The following is a 24,623-nucleotide window of genomic DNA, read 5'->3' as shown; positions in this document are numbered from 1 at the left end:
CCGTCTGCCCGTTGGTACACCGGACAGTCCGGTGCACACCGGACAGTCCGGTGCTACAGCCAGAGAGCGCCTGTCTGTGGCCTCTCTGCGCAGACTGTCCGGTGCCTCACCGGACAGTCCGGTGCACACCGGACACCAATGTCCGGTGCGCCACCAGGCGCTGGCTGACAGCCCTTATCTTGGATTTCTTCGCTGATTTCTTCGGGCTTCTTTGTTCTTGAGTATTGGACTCCTATGCATCTTTTTATGTCTTCTTTTGAGGTGTTGCATCCTCATTGCCTTGGTCCAATTCTCTTCGCATCCTATGAACCACAAACACTAGAAAACTTATTAGTTCACGGATTGTGTTGTTCATCAAACACCAAAACTCAATTAGCCAAATGGCCTGGGGTCCATTTTCCTTACAATCTCCCCCTTTTTGGTGATTGATGACAACACAACCAAAGCAAGCAAATAATACAAGTATTTGAATGAAAATATGCAATCTACTTGCTAAGATGCATGATTGTCCCCACAATGTGATATTATGGACTTAAGCCTCCCCCTAACTCCATAATTCACTTACTTCCTAATTTTGGACCAAATAACCAAAACCACTTGAAAAAGTCATTTGGAGATATAAAATTTTAAATTGGTGGCGTTTGGTGTTTGATATAGTTTTCATTGCTTTGGTCCCTAAACTTCTCCCCCTTTGGCATCAACCACCGAAAAGGAAGACATTAAAAGCATGTAGGAAGTAAATAAAAGCTTGCCCTCATCAAGAATTGTATCAAATGATATCACTAGAAGGATATTAAATTAAACTATGTGAATGATACCACTTGAAGGAGTCCTCAAAAGATTACTCCCCCTAAATGAGTTGTCTCCTTTAGAAAGAGTTTTTCTCCCCCTTTAGAGATGAAGAAATACTCCCCTTGACAGAGATCCTCTACTTAGGAAAAAGCATGTGAAAATAGAGGTGCAAGACATGATTTGAAAAGACTAACTTCCCTTATGCATAGGTAACAGAATATGAGTTAATTACTTATGCATTTTTAGCAACATGGAAGCATATGATATGAAATATAGTCTAATCAAATATTGGAGAAGACATGTAAATGATACTGAATGTAGTCTCAAAAGATACCAATTGAAGATCAATGGCGAGCTTGAGAGACATGAGAGTTCTTGGAGATTTTGCAGTGGAAGATTGTTGTCTTTCTCCGGGGACTTCATTTTCCTTACAATGAGACTATCACATGAAATAGACTTGAAAAGATGTTAGTCTCAAAGTGTTAGATTATAGAGTAACCTCCCCCTAAAGGTGTGCATACAAGTTTTGAATACTTGTAGGAGACATGCACTTTGATTTGATATCAAGAGGGGCAAATTATCCATAATCCAAACTTTGGCACATATAAGTTAAATGATACACTTGTAGAAATCAAAATTTTCAATTGATGCATCATTTACTATGGAGTGATATAGAAGCTATGTGCCGTGCTTAAATAAACATTTTAAGCCATGTAGGTTTGCTTAAGTATATGAATTAAAAACAAGCAATCCTACCATATGATTTACCTAGTATGCATGATTTTAAACAAAAGTACATAACAAATGTAATACTAGGCAAGAAAGGTAAACTAGATAAAAGATAAATAGATACGCATATCTAAAAACGAGAAATATAATAAAACTAGTTACCTCAGTCATGGGTGGGAAATTTGGGTCCAAAATTTTCACTAACCTACTTGGCAATAAACTTGATCCAATATGATGTATCCCATGATATACATCCCAAATTTGCCAAGTCTCCAAATTTCCCGAAGACCTTCGGTCCACTTACTTCCCTTTCGGGATCCAAACCTTCTTGGTGCTTTTCATGGTTGAAATTATCTCCTTTGGCACCCAGATGCGTTTGGCCCCTTTTCCTTTGTTGGCTTGCTTGTTGGCCTTGATTGCTATCACCTTTCCATTCTTTTTCTTCTTGATCAAGTATGGTGTAGCATCCTTTTTGTTCACCTTTTTGATGTAGGTGTTGGAGATTTTGCTTGATGGCTTTTGCTTGAGCTTTTGCCTTTGTTTATCCCCGGTCATCGCCTTGCATTGGAAAGACTTGTGGCCTTCCTTGTGGCATAGCCTACAAATCACAGTTTCTCCCTCCATAGGCTTGTTCACTCCCGCAGTGGTGTTATCCTGTGGAGGTTGGATTTGTTTGGCTTTGCCTTTCTTGTCATACAAAGCCTTGCCAAGGCGAGCCACTTCTTGCTTTAATTGTTCATTTTCCTTTGCAACCTCATCTGAACATGTCTCTACAATAATATTCTCAACAACGACTTGGTTGCAGGGGTTAGAATCATCAATTAAATCAAAGCAGGAAGTAGAAACATCTTTCTTAATTATTTCAGCTATTTCAACTAAAGATGCTGCTGGGGTGCTACCAATGTTTTCTAGCTTAGTAGTTAGCTCATTATTGTGTATGCTAAGAATTTCCATTTTCTCTAGCAAATTTTCAATAGCTTCTTGGGAGCTAGCTAACTTAGCTTTCAGTTTTTCATTCTTTTTAATAAGGTCATCATCGGTAGCAGTGGATGGAGCACTAGATTCTAATAGCTCAATTTTAGTTGATAGCTCACTATTTAAGTTTGCAAAAGTTTCAAATTTTTCTAGCAAACCTTTGTAATCATTTTGAGAGCTAACCAACTTATTTTTCAAAGTTTTAAGTTGAGCCTTTTGCTTAGTGCAAACATCCTGGAAAAATTCTACGGCTTCTGCAAGCTCATCTAGAGAGGGCTTTCCCTCACCTTCATCATCACTACTACTTTCATCACTAGAGGATGGAATGCTTTTGTTACCTCTTGCCATAAGGCATTTGTGTGATGACTGTGATGATCGTGACGAGGACCGGTGGCTGCGCGTCCTTGGAGGTTCATCTTCACTTGAAGAATCATCCCAAGTTCTAACACTTGTTAGCGCCTTGCCTTTGCTCCTCTCCTTTTTGAGCTTGGCCATATTTGGACAATTGTCCCTGAAGTGGCCCTTCTCCCCACATGCGAAGCATCCTCTCTTCCTTTGCTTTTTCCTGTCAATGTTAAAGAGAAGATCCTCGACCTGCAGGGGCACACCCATTAGATTAATCTTGCGGATCATCCTCATTACCTTTCCGACGCGTCGGATTGTTTCTTCGTCCTCGGAGGATGATGTGCATGGTTGATTATCTTCATCATCATCACTTTCTTCTTCTTCCTCTTCTTCACTTGAGGAACTTGGAGTGGGAGCCTTCTTTTTGCCCTTCCTTTCATCACATGCAAAAGCATATGGCCTTGAGGAAGTTGGCTCCTCTCCCCGACTCATTTTTCGCGACATCTCAAAGGCTGCAATTTTCCCAATCACAATGGTCGGGGTCATGTTGCTCAAATCCTCCATGTTGTGAAGGATGGTGATGATGCTCCCATATCTTTGTTGTGGTAGCAGGGAGATGATCTTCCTCACAATGTCCGCATCACCTAGCTTATTAATGCCAATAGAATTGAGCTCATTGATAATTAGATTCAAACGAGAATACATGTCTCTAACAAGCTCATCATCTTTCATAGCAAAAGAATTATACTCATTCAAGACTAGGCAATGTTTTTGCTCACGGACATTGGATGTGCCATCATGGAGCTCATGCAATTTTAGCCAAATCTCATTAGCAGTTCTCAAGGTAAATACTTGATTAAAAATATCCATGCTAAGAGATTCATACAAGCAATTTTTGGCTCTAGCATTTAAATGAATTTCTTTTTCCTCACTCGTGGTGGGTTTCTCGGGATTCTTGAGAGGTTTCATCCCGTCACGAGTGACTCTCCAAACACCTAGATCAACAGCCTCTAGGTAACAAGCCATTCTAGCACTATAATATGGGAAGTTAGTGTCGTCGAAGTGTGGTGGCCTATGGGTATCCATCCCTTCCTCCAAAAAGCGTCGGCTCTTTTAGCGGTGAAGCTAAAGCGTTTCAAATGAGCCAAACCGGGCTCTGATACCACTTGTAGGAAACGGGTGACGCCTAAGAGGGGGGGTGAATTAGGACTTCTAAAACTTTTACTAAACTAGGCCACAATTAAATCCCTAGAGCAAAACCTATGCAAATAATCAAACTAGAATGTGCAAGCTAGGTTTTGTCTAAGTGTTGCTATCTCTACCACAAAGGCTAAGTTTCAATCTACACTAAATAAGTATGACTACAAGATTGAAACTTAAATGCTTAATATAAATGCGGAATGTAAAGAGCTAAGTAGAGAAGCAAACTCTCGTGGATGACGCCGGTATTTTTACCGAGGTATCCGGAACCACGCAAGGTCCCGACTAATCCTCGTTGGTGCCCCTACGCAAAGGGAAGCCCACGCGAGGGCCAAGCACCACGGTCGAGTAACTCCGTAGAGAGCCACGGGCCTTCTCCACGCGCAAGTGGTGCTCCGCTTCCGGCTCCTCTCGGACGCTCCCCTCCGTCTCCACTATCGAGCTTCCGGCCGAAACGCCACGAGCCTCGTTCCCTTCGGTACACGGTGGCGGCCGTGACACAAACGCGGTTGTCACGGTCTCGCAAGACTCTCGCCCCACTCGGTACAGTTACAACGACTCACGCAAGAGCCGAGGGGTTGTGAGGTTTATCTAAACTCACTCAACAATCTAGGGTTCACCTAGAGCAAGCGCTAAAGCGGTCTAACTAACCTAAGCACTTCGCAAAGCACCTACGCTAATCACCGAGTGATTCTATTAAGCACTTGGGTGTTTGAGCTCTTGGAAATATGCACTATGTGTCTTGGTATGTTGCTTGGGCTCTCACACTTGAGAATGGCCGGTTGGAGTGGTATTTATAGCCTCCACACCCCAAACTAGCCGTTGGACAGAAAGCAGCAGCTTTCTGTCATCGGGTGCACCGGACAGTCCGGTGCACCACCGGACACTGCACAGTAGATGTCCGGTGCACGCCACGTCAGCCGACCGTTGGCGCCTGTAGCAGTCGACCGTTGGATCCGACCGTTGCCGTCTGCCCGTTGGCACACCGGACAGTCCGGTGCTACAGCCAGAGAGCGCCTGTCTGTGGCCTCTCTGCGCAGACTGTCCGGTGCCTCACCGGACAGTCCGGTGCACACCGGACACCAATGTCCGGTGCGCCACCAGGCGCTGGCTGACAGCCCTTATCTTGGATTTCTTCGCTGATTTCTTCGGGCTTCTTTGTTCTTGAGTATTGGACTCCTATGCATCTTTTTATGTCTTCTTTTGAGGTGTTGCATCCTCATTGCCTTGGTCCAATTCTCTTTGCATCCTGTGAACCACAAACACTAGAAAACTTATTAGTTCACGGATTGTGTTGTTCATCAAACACCAAAACTCAATTAGCCAAATGGCCCGGGGTCCATTTTCCTTACACCTTCTATTTGTGAGTTCTTGAACTCCGTCCCGTTGTCGCTTCTAATTTTCTTGATCCTTAAGCCGAACTCATTTTGAGCCCGTCTCAAGAATCCCTTTAAGGTCTCTTGGGTATGAGATTTTTCCTACAAGAAGAATACCCAAGTGAAGCGAGAATAATCATCCACAATAACTAGACATTACTTACTCCCGCCGATGCTTATGTAAGCGATCGGGCCGAATAAATCCATGTGTAGGAGCTCCAGTGGCCTGTCGCTTGTCATAATGTTCTTGTGTGGATGATGAGACCCAACTTGCTTTCCTGCTTGGCATGCGCTACAAATCCTGTCTTTCTCAAAATGAACATTTGTTAGTCCCAAAATGTGCTCTCCCTTTAGAAGCTTATGAAGATTCTTCATCCCAACATGAGCTAGTCGGCGGTGCCAGAGCCAACCCAAGTTAGTCTTAGCAATTAAGCAAGTGTCGAGTTCAGCTCTATCAAAATCTACCAAGTATAGCTGACCCTCCAACACTCCCTTAAATGCTATTGAATCATCACTTCTTCTAAAGACAGTGACACTTACATCAGTAAATAGACAGTTGTAGCCCATTTGACAAAGTTGCGAAACGGAAAGCAAATTGTAATCTAAAGAGTCTACAAGAAAAACATTGGAAATAGTATGGTCAGGTGATATAGCAATTTTACCCAAACCTTTGACCAAACCTTGATTTCCATCCCCGAATGTGATAGCTCGTTGGGGATCTTGGTTTTTCTCATATGAGGAGAACATCTTTTTCTCCCCTGTCATATGGTTTGTGCACCCGCTGTCGAGTATCCAACTTGAGCCCCCGGATGCATAAACCTACAAAACAATTTTAGTTCTTGACTTTAGGTACCCAAACGGTTTTGGGTCCTTTGGCATTAGAAACAAGAACTTTGGGTACCCAAACACAAGTCTTGGAGCCCTTGTGTTTGCCCCCAACAAACTTGGCAACTATCTTGCCGGATTTGTTAGTAAGCACATATGATGCATCAAAAGTTTTAAATAAAATACTATGATCATTTGATGCGATAGGAGTTTTCTTCTTAGGCAACTTAGCACGGGTTGGTTGCCTAGAGCTAGATGTCTCACCCTTATATATAAAAGCATGGTTAGGGCCAGAGTGAGACTTCCTAGAGTGAATTTTCCTAATTTTGCTCTCAGGATAACCGGCAGGGTATAAAATGTAACCCTCGTTATCCTAAGGCATGGGAGCCTTGCCCTTAACAAAATTTGACAATATTTTAGGAGGGGCACTAAGTTTGACATTGTCTCCCCTTTGGTAGCCAATGCCATCCTTAATGCCAGGGTGTCTCCCATTATAGAGCATACTTCTAGCAAATTTAAACTTTTCATTTTCTAAGTTATGCTCGACAATTTTTGCATCTAATATTGCTATATGATCATTTTGTTGTTTAATCAAAGTCATGTGATCATGAATAGCATTAATATCAACATCTCTACATCTAGTACAAATGGAAACATGCTCAATACTAGATGTAGAGGGTTTGCATGAATTAAGTTCAACAATCTTAGCACGCAAGATATCATTATTATCACTAAGATCGGAAATTGTAACATTGCAAACATCTAGTTCTTTAGCCTTAGCAATTAAATTTTCATTTTCTACCCTAAGGCTAGCAAGAGAAATGCTTAATTCTTCAATCTTAGCAAGCAAATCATCATTATCATTTCTAAGATTGGGAATTGAAACATTACAAACATGTGAGTCAACCTTAGCATTTAAACTAGCATTTTCATTTTTAAGGTTGGTAATAGTATCATGGCAAGTACTTAGCTCACTAGATAATTTCTCACATTTTTCTACCTCTAGAGCATAAGCATTTTTAACCTTAACATGCTTTTTATTTTCCTTGATTAGGAAGTCCTCTTGGGAGTCCAAGAGGTCATCCTTTTCATGGATGGCACTAATTAGCTCATTTAGTTTTTCCTTTTGTTCCATGTTAAGGTTGGCAAAAAGAACGCGCAAGTTATCCTCCTCATTGCTAGCATCATCCTCATCACTAGAGGTTTCATATTTAGTGGAGGATCTTGATTTTACCTTCTTCCTTTTGCCGTCCTTTGCCATGAGACACTTGTGGCCGACGTTTGGGAAGAGGAGTCCCTTGGTGACGGCGATGTTGGCGGCGTCCTCGTCGGAGGAGGAGTCGGTGGAGCTCTCGTCGGAATCCCACTCGCGGCACACGTGGGCATCGCCGCCCCTCTTCTTGTGGTACCTCTTCTTTTCTTTCCTCTTTCCCTTCTTGTCGTTATCCCTGTCACTGTCACTTGATAATGGACATTTAGCGATAAAGTGACCGGGCTTACCACACTTGTAGCAAACCTTCTTGGAACGGGATTTGTGATCCTTCCCCTTCCATTGCTTGAGGATTTGGCGAAAGCTTTTGATGATTAAAGCCATCTCCTCATTGTCGAGCTTGGAGGCGTCAATTGGTTGCCTACTCGGTGTAGACTCCTCCTTCTTCTCCTCCGTCGCCTTCAATGCCACCGGTTGTGCTTCGGACGTGGAGGGTTCATCAAGCTCGTTGATCTTCTTGGAGCCCTTGATCATACATTCAAAGCTCACAAAATTCCCGATAACTTCCTCGGGGGTCATTTGAGTATATCTAGGATTACCACGAATTAATTGAACTTGAGTGGGGTTAAGGAAAATGAGTGATCTAAGAATAACCTTAACCACCTCGTGGTCATCCCACTTCTTGCTCCCGAGGTTGCGCACTTGGTTCACCAAAGCCTTGAGCCGGTTGTATATGTCTTGTGGCTCTTCCCCTTGGCGAAGTCGAAAGCGACCGAGCTCCCCCTCGATCGTTTCCCGCTTGGTGATCTTTGTTAGTTCATCACCCTCGTGCGCGGTCTTGAGGAGGTCCCAAATTTCCTTTGCATTCTTCAACCCTTGCACCTTGTTGTATTCCTCTCTATTTAGAGAGGCCAAGAGTATGGTTGTGGCTTGGGAGTTGAAGTGCTCGATTTGGGCCACCTCGTCCTCATCATAATCCTCATCCCCTACGGATGGTACCTGTGCTCCAAACTCAACAACATTCCATATACTTTTGTGGAGTGAGGTTAGATGAAATTTCATTAAATCACTCCACCTAGCATAATCTTCACCGTCAAAGGTTGGCGGTTTGCCTAATGGAACGGAAAGTAATGGAGTATGTCTAGATGTATGAGGATAGTGTAAGGGGATCTTACTAAACTTCTTACGCTCTTGGCGTTTAGAAGTTACGGAGGGCGCATCGGAGCCGGAGGTCGATGTTGATGAAGTGTCGGTCTCGTAGTAGACCACTTTCCTCATCCTCTTGTGCTTGTCCCCACTCCGATGTGGCTTGTGAGAGGAAGATCTCTCCTTCTTCTCTTTGTGGTGAGAAGAAGATTTCTTCTCCTTCCCTTTGTTGGAGGAGCTCTTCTTCTTCTCCTTCCTCTTGGTGCGGGACTCTTCCGATGAAGTGCTCCCGTGGCTTGTAGTGGGCTTTTCGCCGGTCTCCATCTCCTTCTTGGCGTGATCTCCCGACATCACTTCGAGCGGTTAGGCTCTAATGAAGCACCGGGCTTTGATACCAATTGATAGTCGCCTAGAGGGGGGGTGAATAGGGCGAAACTGAAATTTACAAATATAAACACAACTACAAGCCGGGTTAGCGTTAGAAATATAAAGGAGTCCACGAGAGAGGGTGAAAAACAAATCGCAACCAAATGGAGAGTGTGACACGGGATTTGTTTTACCGAGGTTCGGTTCTCGCAAACCTACTCCCCGTTGAGGAGGCCACAAAGGCCGGGTCTCTTTCAACCCTTCCCTCTCTCAAACGATCCCACGGATCGAGTGAGCTTTCTCTTCTTAATCACTTGGAACACAAAGTTCCCACAAGGACCACCACAAGTTTGGTGTCTCTTGCCTCAATTACAAGTGAGTTTGATCGCAATGAAAGAATCAAGAAAGAAGAAAGCAATCCAAGCGCAAGAGCTCGAAAGAAACACAAGCAAATCACTCTCTCTAATCACTAGGGCGTTGTGTGGAACTTGGAGAGGATTTGATCTCTTTGGTGTGTCTAGAATTGAATGCTAGAGCTCTTGTAAGTAGTTGGGAAGTGGAAAACTTGGATGCAATGAATGGTGGGGTGGTTGGGGTATTTATAGCCCCAACCACCAAACTTGACCGTTGGCGGAGGCTGTCTGTTCGATGGCGCACCGGACAGTCCAGTGCACACCGGACATGTCCGGTGCCCCAGCCACGTCACCAGTGCCGTTGGAATCTGACCGTTGGAGTTCTGACTTCTGGGCCCGCCTCGATGTCCGATGGCGCACCGGACATGAACTGTTCAGTGTCCGGTGCACCGGTATGGGCGCGCCTGCCTTCTGCGCGCGCTGCGCGCGCATTTAATGCGTTGCAGGTAGCCGTTGGCGCGAAGTAGCCGTTGCTCCGAGGATGCACCGGACAGTCCGGTGCACACCGGACATGTCCGGTGAATTATAGCGGAGCAGCCTTCGTGAAGTCCCGAGGCTGGCGAGTTCCGGAGCAGCGTCTTCGTTGGAGCACCGGACACTGTCCGGTGTACACCGGACAGTCCGGTGAATTATAGCGCGCTGGTTCTGGATTTTCCCGAAGGTGACGAGTTGGAGTTGGAGTCCTCTGGTGCACCGGACACTGTCCGGTGGCACACCGGACAGTCCGGTGCGCCAGACCAGAGGAGCCTTCGGTTGCTCCTTTGCTCTTTTGTTGAACTCAATACTTGGTCTTTTTATTGGCAAAGTGTGAACCTTTTGCACCTGTATAACTTATACACTAGAATAAACTAGTTAGTCCAAAGATTTGGGTTGTGCAATTTAACCACCAAAATTATATAGGAACTAGGTGTAAGCCTAATTCCCTTTCAGGACCTGCATGCCATCATGTACCTTGAAGGCTCTAAAACTGAGAAACTCATGTTTGATCTTCATTAGGCCACACTAAAAATGTGAATCTCCCTGCCTCCATTCCACTTGGGATAATGGGGTTGATCCAAGGTATTTATTCCAGAGAAATTGTTGTCACATCCCATCCGAGTGCAGAAGATTGAAGAGCCATTTACCAAGTAGAGCAGAGTTTTTAATACTCAAATCATGGATACCTAAACCTCCTTAGTTTTTAGGTTGACTGAGTACCTTCCACTTTACTAGTCGGTATTTTTTTCTTGTGTTCGTCTTACTCATCCTCATATATCATTTCAAACTCTAGTTGTAAACAGTGCAAAATAGCGCAAGCCTTTATTGAATGAGCCGGGCCGAAATTGCCAAGAATGGTCTTCAAATTTCGAAGAATAGTCTTAACATGACTCTCTAGCAAGAAAGCTATGATCTGTTCCTGATACCCTACCAGGTTGGGGTGAAAACGGTCAAGATATACCATGTTCCATTCTGCACCAATTTCTACATTGATTCGTTCGAATTCGTACTTATGGATATTCCAACCGTTTCGTTTTAGACAAATGTGAAAATGGAACGGAAACCGTATGTGCATTCTTCCGATCATTTTTACTTTTTCTGTTTTTAGTCTGGATATCCCATTTTTATTTGTATATAATATCATGTATTAGATAATATAATGAATAAATCATAGACAACGATGTTTTCATTTTATTTATTAGCTATATGCTTATTATAATATATTGTCTTTATATGTCTAAATAAGATATTTTAATTGATCATAATGCCACTTTATTTTTATGTTCTATAAGACAATGTTTTCATTTTTTACGACAGATTCTGATCCGTTGTCGATTTATTCCGTTCGTTTGGTTTGTTTTTTTTGTCATTCAGTATTTCCGCTATTCTCGTTTCCGATGGTTTCATTTTCGAGCTTGTTTTCTAAATAAAATATGAATATGAAAACAGGTTATTCCGACAAATCACGTCCGTTATTATCTCTAGTGCCAGGGCAGCACACCCCATTGTCTGTTCTTGAGGTACCATTAGTATTTTTTTTGTGCCACATGCAGAACCAATTATGAGTATGCCCCAACCCCGTCGACAACATAGTGATGAACTTGGGATAGGCATGGCTTGTTTCGGTCAGGTCAGCCAACAGAATTCTGATGATAATCAAGTAATGCTGATGGTAAAAAGGCTTCCTAGAAAGCATTATGGCGCCTACCCCTACAGGTAATGCCAAAAATAATGGAGACTCTATTCCATGCTCCGGTGGAATGTGACCATGCCAGAATGTTTTGGAGTAAGGTAAAGGAGCCTGAAGGGAGATGGGCGACAAAAAATGACCAAATTTTGGATCTTTTAACATTCTATGAAAAGATTAGTAGATGAAACGCAATGTTTCTAGATTTCCAAACAAGTTCACACCAACGGAACATGTTGACGCCACCACTGGGAGAAGTTTCATTTCAACTGTCAATGTGCAAACCTTTTTATTGGCAATATAGGGAACAATCAAACAATACCGCATAACATCTGACTGCCATCAGCTACAGAGAACAGAACATTTATCAGAATTTTAATCGAGTAGTAGCCCGTGTTTCAGTTGTCTTAATCGTTACTCAGGAAAGTAAGCCATCAGTTTGGGTACAAGATACGATAATTGACGACTTTATAGTTAGACAACCAAACCGTATCACAACCCAACTGCAAAACGGAACTCGTGCCAGACATCAACATCCAAAGACATGAGAACAAATATATGAACCAATAAAAACATCATAAAATGCAGTCAGCAACTACCGACAATATGCATGGAGTATAGTGAACGGTAAGGTGCGATAGCCTATGAGACAAGCTCCAAAATTATAAATGTAGTCAGCAAAATAAAAAAAAAAGGATCAGTTATGTGCCCGCCCCCAGGTTGACGAAGAGGTTGAGGAATATCTTGATGGACGCCAGCGGTCAGTAGACGGAGGAGGGCCATCTTGGCGGGGTGGGGGTGCATCCTGTCGTGCAGGAAGACCATCTTGCCTTTTAAATTTGGGAATATATTTATTAGAAGAGGGAGCAGCACCTGCCTCAGACCCCTTTAAGAGCTTCTCCCTATTCGCCTTTGCCTTCTCCTCCAACTCTATCTCTCTCAATCGCTGCTTTTCAGCAATAGCATCAAGATTAGCTTTCCTTTCAGCCTCTTCTCTCTTCCTCCTCTCTTCCTCTGCATCAATATATCAATAATATGGATGAATTAGGATTTGAATCCTTAAGTACCACTTGGCCAAATATGGAATAAGATATAGAAACAGAGCCATATTCAGTTACACCATAGCAAATACTCCCTCTGTCCCACATTAGAATTCGTTTTAGCACTTAGGTTTTTATGCTTCTTGTTGCTTAAGTACCAAAAATCAAATACTCCCTCTGTCCCACAATAGAATTTGTTTTAGCACTTAGGTTTTATGTCTATATTCAAATTCAAATAAATGATGATGAACCTAGACACATACACAAAACATAATACATTAATTATTGTTTGAATCCAATAAAATGCTAAAACGAATTTTAAATTGGAACAGAGGGAGTAGATTTTATGCTATTTGTTGCTTAAGTACCAAAAATCAATGATGGTTAGTCTTGGATTGGATCGAACAGGGAACTCTTCGTATAATGACCAGAAACTAATTTTAGTATTTGCACTGTGGAAAAATACAAAACCGAAGATTACCAAATTCAGATCATTATTAACAAGATATTAAAAACCAATAAAATCATGTGAACATTCACATAATGGTCACATTAAAACAATGCACGCAAAGCTAAAGATGTATGAAATGTTAACAATAAAAATTTATACCTAAGCTAACTTTTAAACTTTAGGTGAAAATTACAAGATTATGATTCAATTTCAAAAATTTGCAGAAGATCAAATTAGAACTAAGGCTATATAGCTAGTGGGCAACTTTCCAGGTAAATTAGGCACCATTTTGCTCATTCTTAATAATTTACCACAGTCATTTTGATGAAAATTTTGCTACCCAAAGGTAATAATAACCAAGCAGAAACGTGCCAACAAGTAACATCAACAAATGATAATCTAATCAGTCTTACCTTCATGTTTTCTAGCTTCCTCTTCCTCACGAAGCATTTCAATCCGCTGTTCCTCCCGGTTCAGATAATACATCAACTTCCTCACTCTCTCCCTTTCACGCTTTCTCGATGATATCAACTGACTGAACCGTTCGTCTCTCTCTTTCTTCAGACGACCAAACTCAGCTTCACGAAGTTGGACAATTCTCTCCTGCAAAGCATTCTGCAACAGCGAAACAGAAAGTCAAGAGACAGTGTCATCGGCATCATAGGGAGCGAGAGGCAACAGCCAGGCTAGGATAAGACTAGAGAATAAGATTGAGATGAGCTGGGATAAGGCTAGAGAATAAGATTGAGATGAAAGAATTGTGGAGAGTTAGTTAGCAGCAGATAAGTCCAAAAAAGTAGGAGTTAGTTGAGAGTTTGTAGGAGAAGTTAGTTAGCCATAGGGCTATTTATAAGCCGCATGGCAGCAGGGAATAAATCAAGCAAGATCATTATCAAACCAATCTCTCTCTCTTGCAATGACCCTCTCAAGCGCCTAGGGCTGCTACCCTAGAACCAAGCCTGCGACAGAGGGGTATAACCTCGCCGGAGAAGACAGCTATCCCCATGGACCGAAGGTCCATGACAGACAGGGGCCTGATTTGGGCTGCTATAGGGTAGTGCCGTTCTTAAAGCATCTCCAACAGGTTACTTATCTAATCCCCAGTAGGCCAGTACTAAAAATATGGAACATAAGAGATTGTGATTGCTCCAACAGATTACTCATATAATCCCCAATACCTAAAGCTCCAACTCCAAGTAACTTCAAAATTCACTCCCCTCTCTCATGTAGGTGATCCACTCTGTCCACTATCCACTTTAAAGGTACAACCTATTCGGAGAGGAGAAAAAGGTACACTGCTAACAATAGAAGCGGATGCAGGATAAGTAATATGTTGGAGATGCTCTTACAAACCAAGAAAAGACCCTTGATTTGCAAGCCGACTACCGCTACTTGCTAATCAAGGAAACTTCCTGAACGACGCGTGGGGGAGGGGGGCTAGGCAGCTAGCCAACCTGACCTATTCTAACTCTACTAGCTAGAGTAACAATATTGACACTAAGATTATGTTCCAACAGGTTATAGGGTAAGGCATTCTATGTACAGCATCACAAGTTGAACTATGTATCAAACAGAAGCCACCTGCACTGTGATGTAGAGGCTTAATAACAAAGACATAAATAGCATACAACCTTGTGTTCCAACATTCGAGAAAGTCTGTTTTTCTCTTGCAAGTCGCCAGCATGGTGTTGTTTGCTGAGTTCAATCTCCCGCTGCAAGCAGAAATAAATGACTGAGGTGCTGACAGTTATCTGAACCGCATAAGCATAAAAGAATAGAAAACTGACAAGCTGCTCTTGCTCGTGAAGGATCTTCTCTTCCTGAAGACGTTTTTGGAAAGCTTGCTCAATCAGTGGTGCCTCTTCCTGCCTTTTTGCTCTTTCCAGATAATCCATTGTTTTTGCAAACTTCTGCAGTTTTTTCTCCATTTCGTGGCGCTCCTTCAACTGTTCATTTCGTGTCAATTCCATTATGGCCTCCTTAGTAAGCTCCTGCAACCAAACATTCAAATCCATAAAAATATAATACATGTGGGCCAAATATAGTGACAATATCCAATTTGAAAAAGAACAAGTGATTCAAACTCGTAGAATTTTAGAGACAAATGCAACAAAATAATGCAGAACTGAAAATCAATAAATATAACTTCAATACCATTACCAAACAATCATACGCCTTAGCATGTACATCCCTCTAAGGATGGAAATGGGTGTCTGGACATCCAATCCAAAATAACAGTCAACTATCCCATGAACCATATCCTATATTTAAGTTTCCCACATAATAAAAGGGAAGGTGCACATATATAACAACATGTTAGTACGAGATCCATATTTAAATGAAGTTATGAAGCATGAAATGCAAGATCTGAGCCTGGCATGGAGTTCGCATCCTTGTTCGAGCCATATATTATCAATGGAAACATTGGTCGTGTCTATGGAAGCAAAAATGTGCCAACATGTTTGTACAAGATCCATATTTAAATGAAGCAGGAAATAGGAGATCTGAGCCTGGCATGGAGTTCGCCTCCTTGTTCGAGCCAGATATTCCCAATCAAAACCTTGGTCATGTCTATGTCTACATCTACATCACCTTTCTCCTACTGGCCACTAAAATCCGTATGGAAACTTATAGGCAAATAATGGACCATTATTATCACATAGATAGCAACCAGTGCTATTTACTGCTAGGTAACAACTGTTTCTTACCCCTTCAACAACGACATGTTTTTTCCCTGCCTTCTTCAAGTCTTCTAGCAACTTTTTTGCTTCGGCTTTATTTTTTTCCTCTATCTCTCTACGAATCCGGTCCTGCTCCCTCTGTCTCTGTTCATTGAGAAGCCTCACCCTTTCCTCATCTGCGGTTTTCTTTTGACTGCTCATTCTCTTTTTTTCTTCTTCTTTTTCCTGGAAAATGAGAGCAACCATAAAAAATGAATTATTTAAAATGTCAAAAGCACAAACGAACAAGTATTGAAGAATAATAAAAATATACCTTCTCCAATATTTGACGCTCAAGCTCTTCTTTGCGTTTTTCAATTATGGACTTCCTTGCAAGAAGCCTCTTATGCTCATTCTCCACTATTCCAGCCAAACTAATAAAACTTTCACCGAGTTTAGATGGCTTTTTAACTGGTGGACAAATATGAATCTTCGCTTTATTTAATGAATCCGCAACAACACTAAGGTGATCACTTAAGCCATCAGATTCTATGTCCTATAAAGAGAAATTAGTAATAATCATTAGTGTTCAATCTCATCAAGAAGTAATGCATTCAGCGCAATAAAAAATATGACAATTATCCAGCGATCCAATTAAATTCAACTATCGAAGCATATATATGAACAATTCGAGGAGCTAAAGGGTTATTACATGTATTCTGAAAGAGAAGGGTATAGCGGTGGAGCACATGCTCATAATACATAGTCAGTAATGAGTATCAGCATATTAAATATAAAATAATTGAACATTAAGAAATAGTAAGATCCAAAGTGTTTTCATCATGCGTACATTCACTGGAAATACATTAAGAGTACTGTGCACAAACGAGTGACAATGTGAAGTTCTGAACCCACTGCAAAACCTTGAACCATGTGGTACAGCATACTTGTGTTTCTAGCAGATAAAACACCAAGGAACATAATAGCATATAAAACAAGGAACATAAAATAATGGAGGGCTATTATAGGTCTTGCACATCTTAGATCATAAAATGAAATTGATATAACAGACATACAGTTATACACAAAGCTTACAACCCAAGAGGAAATTGTGAACAGATAATTTCAGTGCTAGACCACATCAGAACTGCTGATGGACAGAGTCAGGATCATACCACAGTACCAAAATGAACAGCTCCTGATAAATGGTTAACTTTTATAGCAACAAAATTGCGTCTCACAGCAACAACAGAAATCTTCTCCACAACAAAAAAGTCAAAGAACGGAATCATTCTTGAGAGCATATCAATCTTCATCGACTGGAAAATACAAGAGGCCTGAAAAGAGGAGGACAAACACTAAAAGTCATTATTGCAACAAATAGTAATTATATAAAATAAGTACAAACAAATATAGCAGAACATGATTAGAACCTGTTGTAACACTCTCAATGCTGTCAGCTTCTCCAATGCTGAAATATACTGAGATAACTTAACCTCTGGAACAGAAGAAGCTGATGAAAGCTTCCCTCCCATCTTTGAAATCTTCGAAAGAAGTGGCTGCACTTTTGATGCAAGGTCCAGAGGTAGAAACTCATGTTCCAAAAGGTTGTACAAATCTCGCACTTCTTGGGAAGCACATGAAAGGACTCCTTTGGAGGCCTAACAAGCCATAAAAATAGATAGATATTGATAGCTATCTATGACAGCAAGAGCTATAACATTCATTTAATATTGATGGGCCAGAGTAAAGAGATTATAATGTTTTCATATTTCATCTATCCAACTGACAACGGTAATATTGAAATGGTTACTTATAACATAAAAATAACAAAGTAGCACAGTGGCCTCAGAAGAAAGCTCCTTGACTGACATTTCCATACTGAACCGTTTAGGCCTTGTTAGTTTACCCTGGTATAGGCCTTGTTAGTTTACCCTGGTATCTATCTTAATCCACGTGTTGAGGTGGAACTTAAACTAATTTACACTCCAATCCGCCTCAACACATGTGGATTGAGATGAATACAAGAATAACCACACAAGACCTTCATGTAAATAGAATATCACATGCATTAAACAATTCTTCCTGAGCAAGATATCTTTGCGGAGTGATCAAACAAAATGATAACAAACAAAATTGCTCAAAAAAGAATGCATGTGATGACAGAGACAACATCCAAAAAAATGGATAACACAGCTGCAGGAAAACAGCACATACCAACTCAGATAGAAGAGATGCTCTTGAAGGCTGCAAAAGGGAAAGCAACAAGATCAGGGTGGAGAAGTGCTAATGAACATACTATTTAATTCACAGCTTGGAGAACAAACCATTTCCCTATTTTCACGCTTGGAATCAAGCGAGAAGTTAACAAGGTTGGCCATCCTCATGTTACGCTCCTTCTCATTCTCTGTCTCAAGATGAGATGCACCATATTTTTTGTCATAAGGTGCCACAGATAGTGCAGCAAGTAAGACGGAAGATGCTATTAATTGTAGATCCTTCTGAGACAAGTTTTTATTGTAGTTCTTTTGCAGGTTGAAAAGCTTGAGCCACGCATACGCATGATAAAGGTGGCTATCAGATACCCAGAAGATTTCGGTCAGCTTTGCATAATACACCACCAAGATAGAAGGTTTTGGCATTTTCTTCACCATGCTCATCAGACCATGGATATCTTCCACGGATCGGAAGGCTTCCTGCAAGATGGTATGTTCAGTAGCAATTCAAGGAATGTGGCACTTATATGGATTAAAATACGCAAGTTATGGAACAAACCTGCCAAAGGCAAAGCTCTGTAGCAACTTTAAGCTGCTCAACACGTGTATCAAGATATAGTTGTAAACTTTCAGGTGCAGTCAGATCAGGACGATCCCTTTGATCGCGATATTTGTTCAGATTGGCGAGATGATTTCTGATTATCTCACACAACCTACGGAATTCAGTTGTCCTCTTATACTGTTTACAGAATTGAAAAGCCCTATGAGCAGCCATCTGCGTATTAGGAAGTTGATCAATCAGTCACATAAGCTACTCATAAGTATTTGCTGGAGCACAAATTGTACAATGAATAAATCGATATACAAGTAAACAGTAGGTGCATGATCCAATATTTAAGTCAGTAATGTCAAGCCGTTTAACAAAAATATCAGACAGTACAACAAACTATTGATTTCATAAGATATATTTTGACAGGTAGATACCACTTAATAGCAAAAAGGCTGAATTCAGGTAAAAGTTGGTTGAATGGCCACATACATCTGAATGAAGTGGTTGCTAAATGGGCAGAGGAAAAAAAAGGTACAAATTCAATAATAAAAACTATGCAAATGATATGTTCTGTACCAATATCATGGAAAACCTATGTGCCACATATAAAGTAAATTAAACAAAAACAAACAATAGAATGCTCATAAGAGAATAGCGTACAGCATATAACGCTTCAAGCTTTGAATTGTTCCTCAGTATCTCTAGAACAGTCCTGTATGTCTCCCAGAGGAACTTAAACCATGGAGTTACAACCTCTTTATCTGATCGGTCCTTTCCTTTCTCCCCACTAACAAAACTGAGCATGAGGTCCTCGGGACGCTTGTCTGCTTCCAGATCTTCAACATCCAGAGCATCTTCCAGGGCTTCTACCTGACTCTTAGCTTGTTCAGCTTTCTCATTGGAAAGCTGCATAAAGTGCTTTATGACATCCTCCAAGGATGACACGTTTACTTGCTGACACACAATCCTATACTGAATAAGACCATCTTTTGCAAATCTGCCTTTCCTCAGGTCAACACAGAGTTCTACATACTTCATCATGATCTTTTCGAGAGGCTTCTGCCATGACCTGTACCTTTTTGAGGTAATGAGATCATGTAAAGCCTGCAGTGCTGCCTGCTTTTGCCCAACATGGATTAATTCTGGAAAAAAAACACAGAGGAAGTGATCAGCATACACATCTTTTACACCAAGCATACACATCTTTTACACCAATACGGGTAGATGCCTAAGAATTTGCAACCATGTTCAGAACAATATCAATACAAAATCACTAATCGTGCAGATAATCTAGTAACTAAGCAAAACTAGTGAGGCCAAAACTCTTGGGGGTTCTATTTTCCTTTTTGCTAAACTTATTGCTGATCCTCTGGGAGAAGGCAAATAACAAGTAAAAACATGGATTATAAGAAAAAAGTAATACCATTCGTCACTTCAGTATCAAATGCACGTCTTAAACCTAAAATGGCATGGCTTAGCACTATTATTATATGCAGGGGCAAAGCTGAGTAGCAGCTTGTGGGTGTAACTGCACCCCACTCCACCCGACCTCCGCCATTTCCGTTTTCATTGGTATACCGATTTTTCAGGCATTCATGCCCCCCTCCCCACAGCCCGAAATATTGCACCCCCAGCCCAGTGAACAGTACGATTGAGATAGACAACCCTGTGACTGAACTGTTCACTGGAGAGAGAAAGATCATCCGCATGTGACAATCTGCAACTGTGTCTTTCCCCTCCGTTCATCTCCTTGCATCGTTGCATTTGCATACACGAGTTGCCCGTCTAGCCCAGTGACGGTCTCTCAGACTCTCTGCATTGTGTCGACTAATAGCCACTGTAACCGTACCTCCTTCATATGCCTCCAACAACCGATATCCCCATGTGGCCAGGCCTGCAACTATGACCACCTCAGCTACGACACAGCATTGAGAGTGGCCAGTCAGTCGCTCATCGCCAAACTCACTGTCGTCCGACTCCAAAATAAACAATAGAGAGATAAGAGAAAATTTGGTACTGATTTGGTGAAATTTATGGTTGAATACTTCAGTTCCACCTATCTTTAATGCACTCATGGTATCATTTCCTAGTTCATGGTGTTGAGGTGTACTACAGGCACCGTGGGGTACCACAGGGTTTTAGCTATGCCATATCGCCTAGGCATCGCCTATAAGGCGTCCAGGCGTACCCCCAGCGCCACAGGACGCCGCAGCGCCTCAAAAACCATGTCCTAGTTTGACAATCATTGCAAAAGATACATGTTTTTAAACATTGGGAAAATTTACATGTCCTTGTAAATCATAGGAATCAGTACATGTCATAGATTTTAACATTTAAATTGCCAACTAAGAACATTTGATTGAGGGAACCGTTTTTATGAAAGGAAAACAACATAGCTAGATAATACCAAGTTACCAACAATGCTACAAAGCCAGTAACCGATATTAATAGTGAACTTCATTTTGGTAAACATTTTTATCACTCCATTATTCTCACTCTAAGGTATTGCAACACTGCTTTGCAAGTTTTTTTTAAATTGGCGATCACAATCACAAGAATGCTCAAATTCAAGCCTTCCAGGTTGTTTTCAGGTAAATTAAATCATTTTTATGGTACATAAACTTTACAATACTCTTATCTAGTGGAGTGGGATTTCTGATTTCATACCTAGATCTAGTACAATATAGGTTTGGGTGGTGGGCGCTTTTTATAAATTATTAAAGATAGGCGCAGATGCATGTTATAGGACTCTGATATACATTGTGCCATTTATAAAAAGGTATTTCTAACTGAAATTTTAGTTTGCAATTTCTTTAGCCATTTGATCGAAATTCTGAACTCCTCTTGCACCCCTCTATGTATCTCTCTAGCTTCACCACCAATTACATGACATAATTCATCAAAACAAAACAAAAAAAACTCAATGGATCAGATTACCCCATGTAACAAAGCCTCTTAGTCCCAAGAAAGTTGGGGTAGACTAGAGTTAAATCCCAACAGAATCCGGTTCCCGTTCGCTCCTATTCAGAGCTCATCCTTTCCAGTCTCATTTTGCATCTTCCCATGTCAAATTTGGCCTTCCTCTGCCTCTCTTCCCCTTATTATCACATCTTAGGATAAGACTAAGCACTAGTGCCTCCGAAATGTCTCCGTTAGAGATATCCAAAACATGACAATCGGTGTTGGAGTTGAACAAGCTTCACGTTTGTATGCAGTGACGCTTATCTATACAACTTCCAAACTAACCTAACATTTAGAACCTACCACTCAGTAGCTTCGTCAACAGTAAATTTATTCTATCTAATCAGAGCAGGTAACAAAAACATCATCACATTATCGTAATTCGCAAGTGCCTAACAAATCCAGAATGTGAAAGGCATAACTTCAACACTACCGCGAGTCCGCCACGACAACCACCTGCGAATAAAAATCGAGCCAAGTCCCAGCGACTCACCTTCGGCTCTCTTGAGCGCGTTCTCAGGCTTCGCGAAAGTCGCCATGGTCGCTCCTAGGGTTCTGTGGCCGCGACCTACTCCTGCTCCGGCGCCACACCAACAAACAGGGCGGATCTAGTAAAAGGCATGTACATGTACAGCCGATAATTAGGTTAGAATGTGGTAGGCATCAAACATCGAAATAATTTGAGGATAGAGTTCGATAACTCGGTTTCGTACAGCAGACAGGGAAGTGAATGTGGTGGGAGTACCTGGTTGGCGCTCTTCGCCGCCGAAGAGATCGAGCAAGATCTCGGCACCTCCGCACCTTCCGTAGGGCGAAGAGAGCGCGCACGGCGGCTGGCACCGGGAGGAGAGGAAAAGGCGCGGCTGGCGGTTAGGGTTAATTCGCGGTATAAATGGACCTGGTTTAGTCCGTATTTGTTTACCAGTACTCCGCGTTTGAATCATTGAAATTGAATTATATTCTAATAATAATAATTTTAACATATATTAATTAATCTAATTCAATTTTATGTAAAATATATTTGTATATTATTATTATCAAGATGTTGTAAATATTTATGTGCTACATTTTTACTATAGAGGAGTAAAACGAAGAGTGTCATGTAAGTTACAGAGTAGAAACAAATTCTACCAATACATAAAATCATTTTCCATAATCCACTCTATGAATTTAAAATAGGCTTGTATCTAAACTTTGGAAAGTAGTGGAATGTCAAATTCCAAACTAAATAAATTACTTTATTTAGTGAATTTCAATTTCTCTAAAATGAAGAGATCCAAACGCCCGCTAAATTAATTCACTAGATTAATCCAGCTTAAATAAGCTAAGAAGCAAACAAACAGCACAGCTTATTGGGGCGAATTATATAATCTAGGCTCCTAGATTATTATAATCTATTAGCAGTCCATTAGGTGCTTATTTGAGATTATTCATTTGGTTTTTTTACTCACTGCCCTTGCAACTTTAGAGAATATTAACTACCAATGCCATCATGATGCCATATTTCTCACATCTATATGTGTACATTCGGGTCGCCTGTCCCAAGCCTGAAATGGTCCCGTCCGTTTAAATTTTGGGTCGGGCTGGTCTGTTTGAATTTCGGGTCGTGTCGGGCTAGCCCACGGGTCTAGTCCACGGTCTGGCACGCAATTGCTTAAACGTGCCGGGCTCATTTCGAGCGGCCCGAAATTTAATTTTTTGCTCGAAATTCACATCAAATCCTTAAATTCAATATAAAATTAATAAAACAAATAAAAGATAAGACAAATAAATTTGACCAAAAGCAAACTTAATATTTATATTAAGTTACAAAGTTATGCAATGACTACCTCGTTTAAAAATCAGTTTGTTAGAAGGAAAAGGAGTATAATCAGCTATATACAAAGTTCGCAAGTTTAGTTCATTATCTAATGTTCAAAACAAAAGTAAATTTACATCACATACTCTAACTCAAAGCTAAAAAGCATCTAGCTAGCATTATCTCTAGCTTTGTGTTCTTTATCAAGTACATGAAAGTGTGGAATGAAGTATGGTTTTAATGAACACTAGTACACTGCCCGTGTGTTGCAACAGTGCACAACCTATTCAATAAAATGTTAGTACACAATATTGCTTAGACAAAAATCCCATAAACAAGTAATAAAAAAACATGTGTATAACGACAACACTATTGTCGGGGACCATAATTAGGGGTACCCTCAAGACTCCTAATTCTCAGCTGGTAATCCCCATCAGCATAAAGCTGCAAAGGCCTGATGGGTGCGATTAAGTCAGGGATCAGTCCATTCGAGCGACTCGATCACGCCTCGCCCGAGCCTAGCCTCGGACAAGGGCAGCCGACCCCGGAGGATTTCCGTCTCGCCCGAGGCCCCCCTCCAACGGCGGACACATCTTCGGCTCGCCCGAGGCCCTGCCTTCGCTAAGAAGCAACCCTGACTAAATCGCCGCACCGACCGACCAAATCGCAGGAGCATTTAACGCAAAGGTGGCCTGACACCTTTATCCTGACACGCGCCCTCCGGCAGAGCCGAAGTGACCGTCGTCACTTCGCCGCTCCACTGACCGGTCTGACAGAAGGACAGCGCCGCCTACGCCACTCCGACTGCAACGCCACTTGACAGAGTGATGCTGACAGGAAGCCAGGCCCTGCCAAAGGCACCATAGGAAGCTCCGCCCGACCCAGGGCTCGGACTCGGGCTCAGCCCCGGAAGACGGCGAACTCCGCTCCGCCCGACCCAGGGCTCGGACTCAGGCTCAGCCCCGGAAGACGGCAAACTCCGCTCCGCCCGACCCAGGGCTCGGACTCGGGCTAAGACCCGGAAGACGGCGAACTCCGCTCCACCCGACCCAGGGCTCGGACTCGGGCTAAGACCCGGAAGACGACGAACTCCGCTTCGCCCGACCCCAGGGCTCGGGCTCGGGCTCAGCCCCAGAAGACGACGAACTTCGCTTCGCCCGACCCCAGGGCTCGGACACCGCCCTGGCCTCTGCCGACGACCTCCGCCTCGCCCGACCCAGGGGCTCGGACTCGGCCTCGGCCATGGAAGACAGACTCGACCTCGGCTTCGGAGGAGCCTCCACGTCACCCAACTTAGGGCGCAGGCCAGCCACGTCAACAGGAAGCGCCATCATCACCCTACCCCGAGCTGACTCGGGTCGCAGAGAACAAGACCGGTGTCCCATCTGGCTGTCTCCACCAGATAG

At 42.1% G+C, this 24,623-nt stretch overlaps 1 protein-coding gene across 1 annotated transcript; it reads right to left on the bottom strand.

The window, feature by feature from the left end:
* Positions 1-11,992: 11,992 nt before the first annotated feature.
* On the bottom strand, positions 11,993-22,349 carry LOC103636806 (eukaryotic translation initiation factor 3 subunit A-like). The gene is made up of 14 exons (XM_020543271.3): positions 22,165-22,349; positions 21,913-22,027; positions 19,119-19,600; positions 18,468-18,683; positions 18,020-18,388; positions 17,910-17,939; positions 17,126-17,353; positions 16,868-17,029; positions 16,027-16,248; positions 15,741-15,938; positions 14,820-15,023; positions 14,664-14,744; positions 13,446-13,647; positions 11,993-12,555 (listed from the first exon to the last, which is right to left on the bottom strand). The coding sequence occupies exons 2-14, from the start codon at positions 21,956-21,958 to the stop codon at positions 12,239-12,241; spliced, it is 2,757 nt and encodes a 918-aa protein (XP_020398860.1). The 5' UTR covers positions 21,959-22,027; positions 22,165-22,349; the 3' UTR covers positions 11,993-12,238.
* Between the last annotated feature and the right edge of the window lie 2,274 nt (positions 22,350-24,623).

Source organism: Zea mays, chromosome 8 (genome assembly GCF_902167145.1).
Source record: "Zea mays cultivar B73 chromosome 8, Zm-B73-REFERENCE-NAM-5.0, whole genome shotgun sequence".
In the NCBI taxonomy this organism is placed as follows: Eukaryota; Viridiplantae; Streptophyta; class Magnoliopsida; order Poales; family Poaceae; genus Zea; species Zea mays.
Note: the sequence above shows the minus strand (reverse complement) of the source record. Positions and strands in the feature narration are given on the sequence as shown.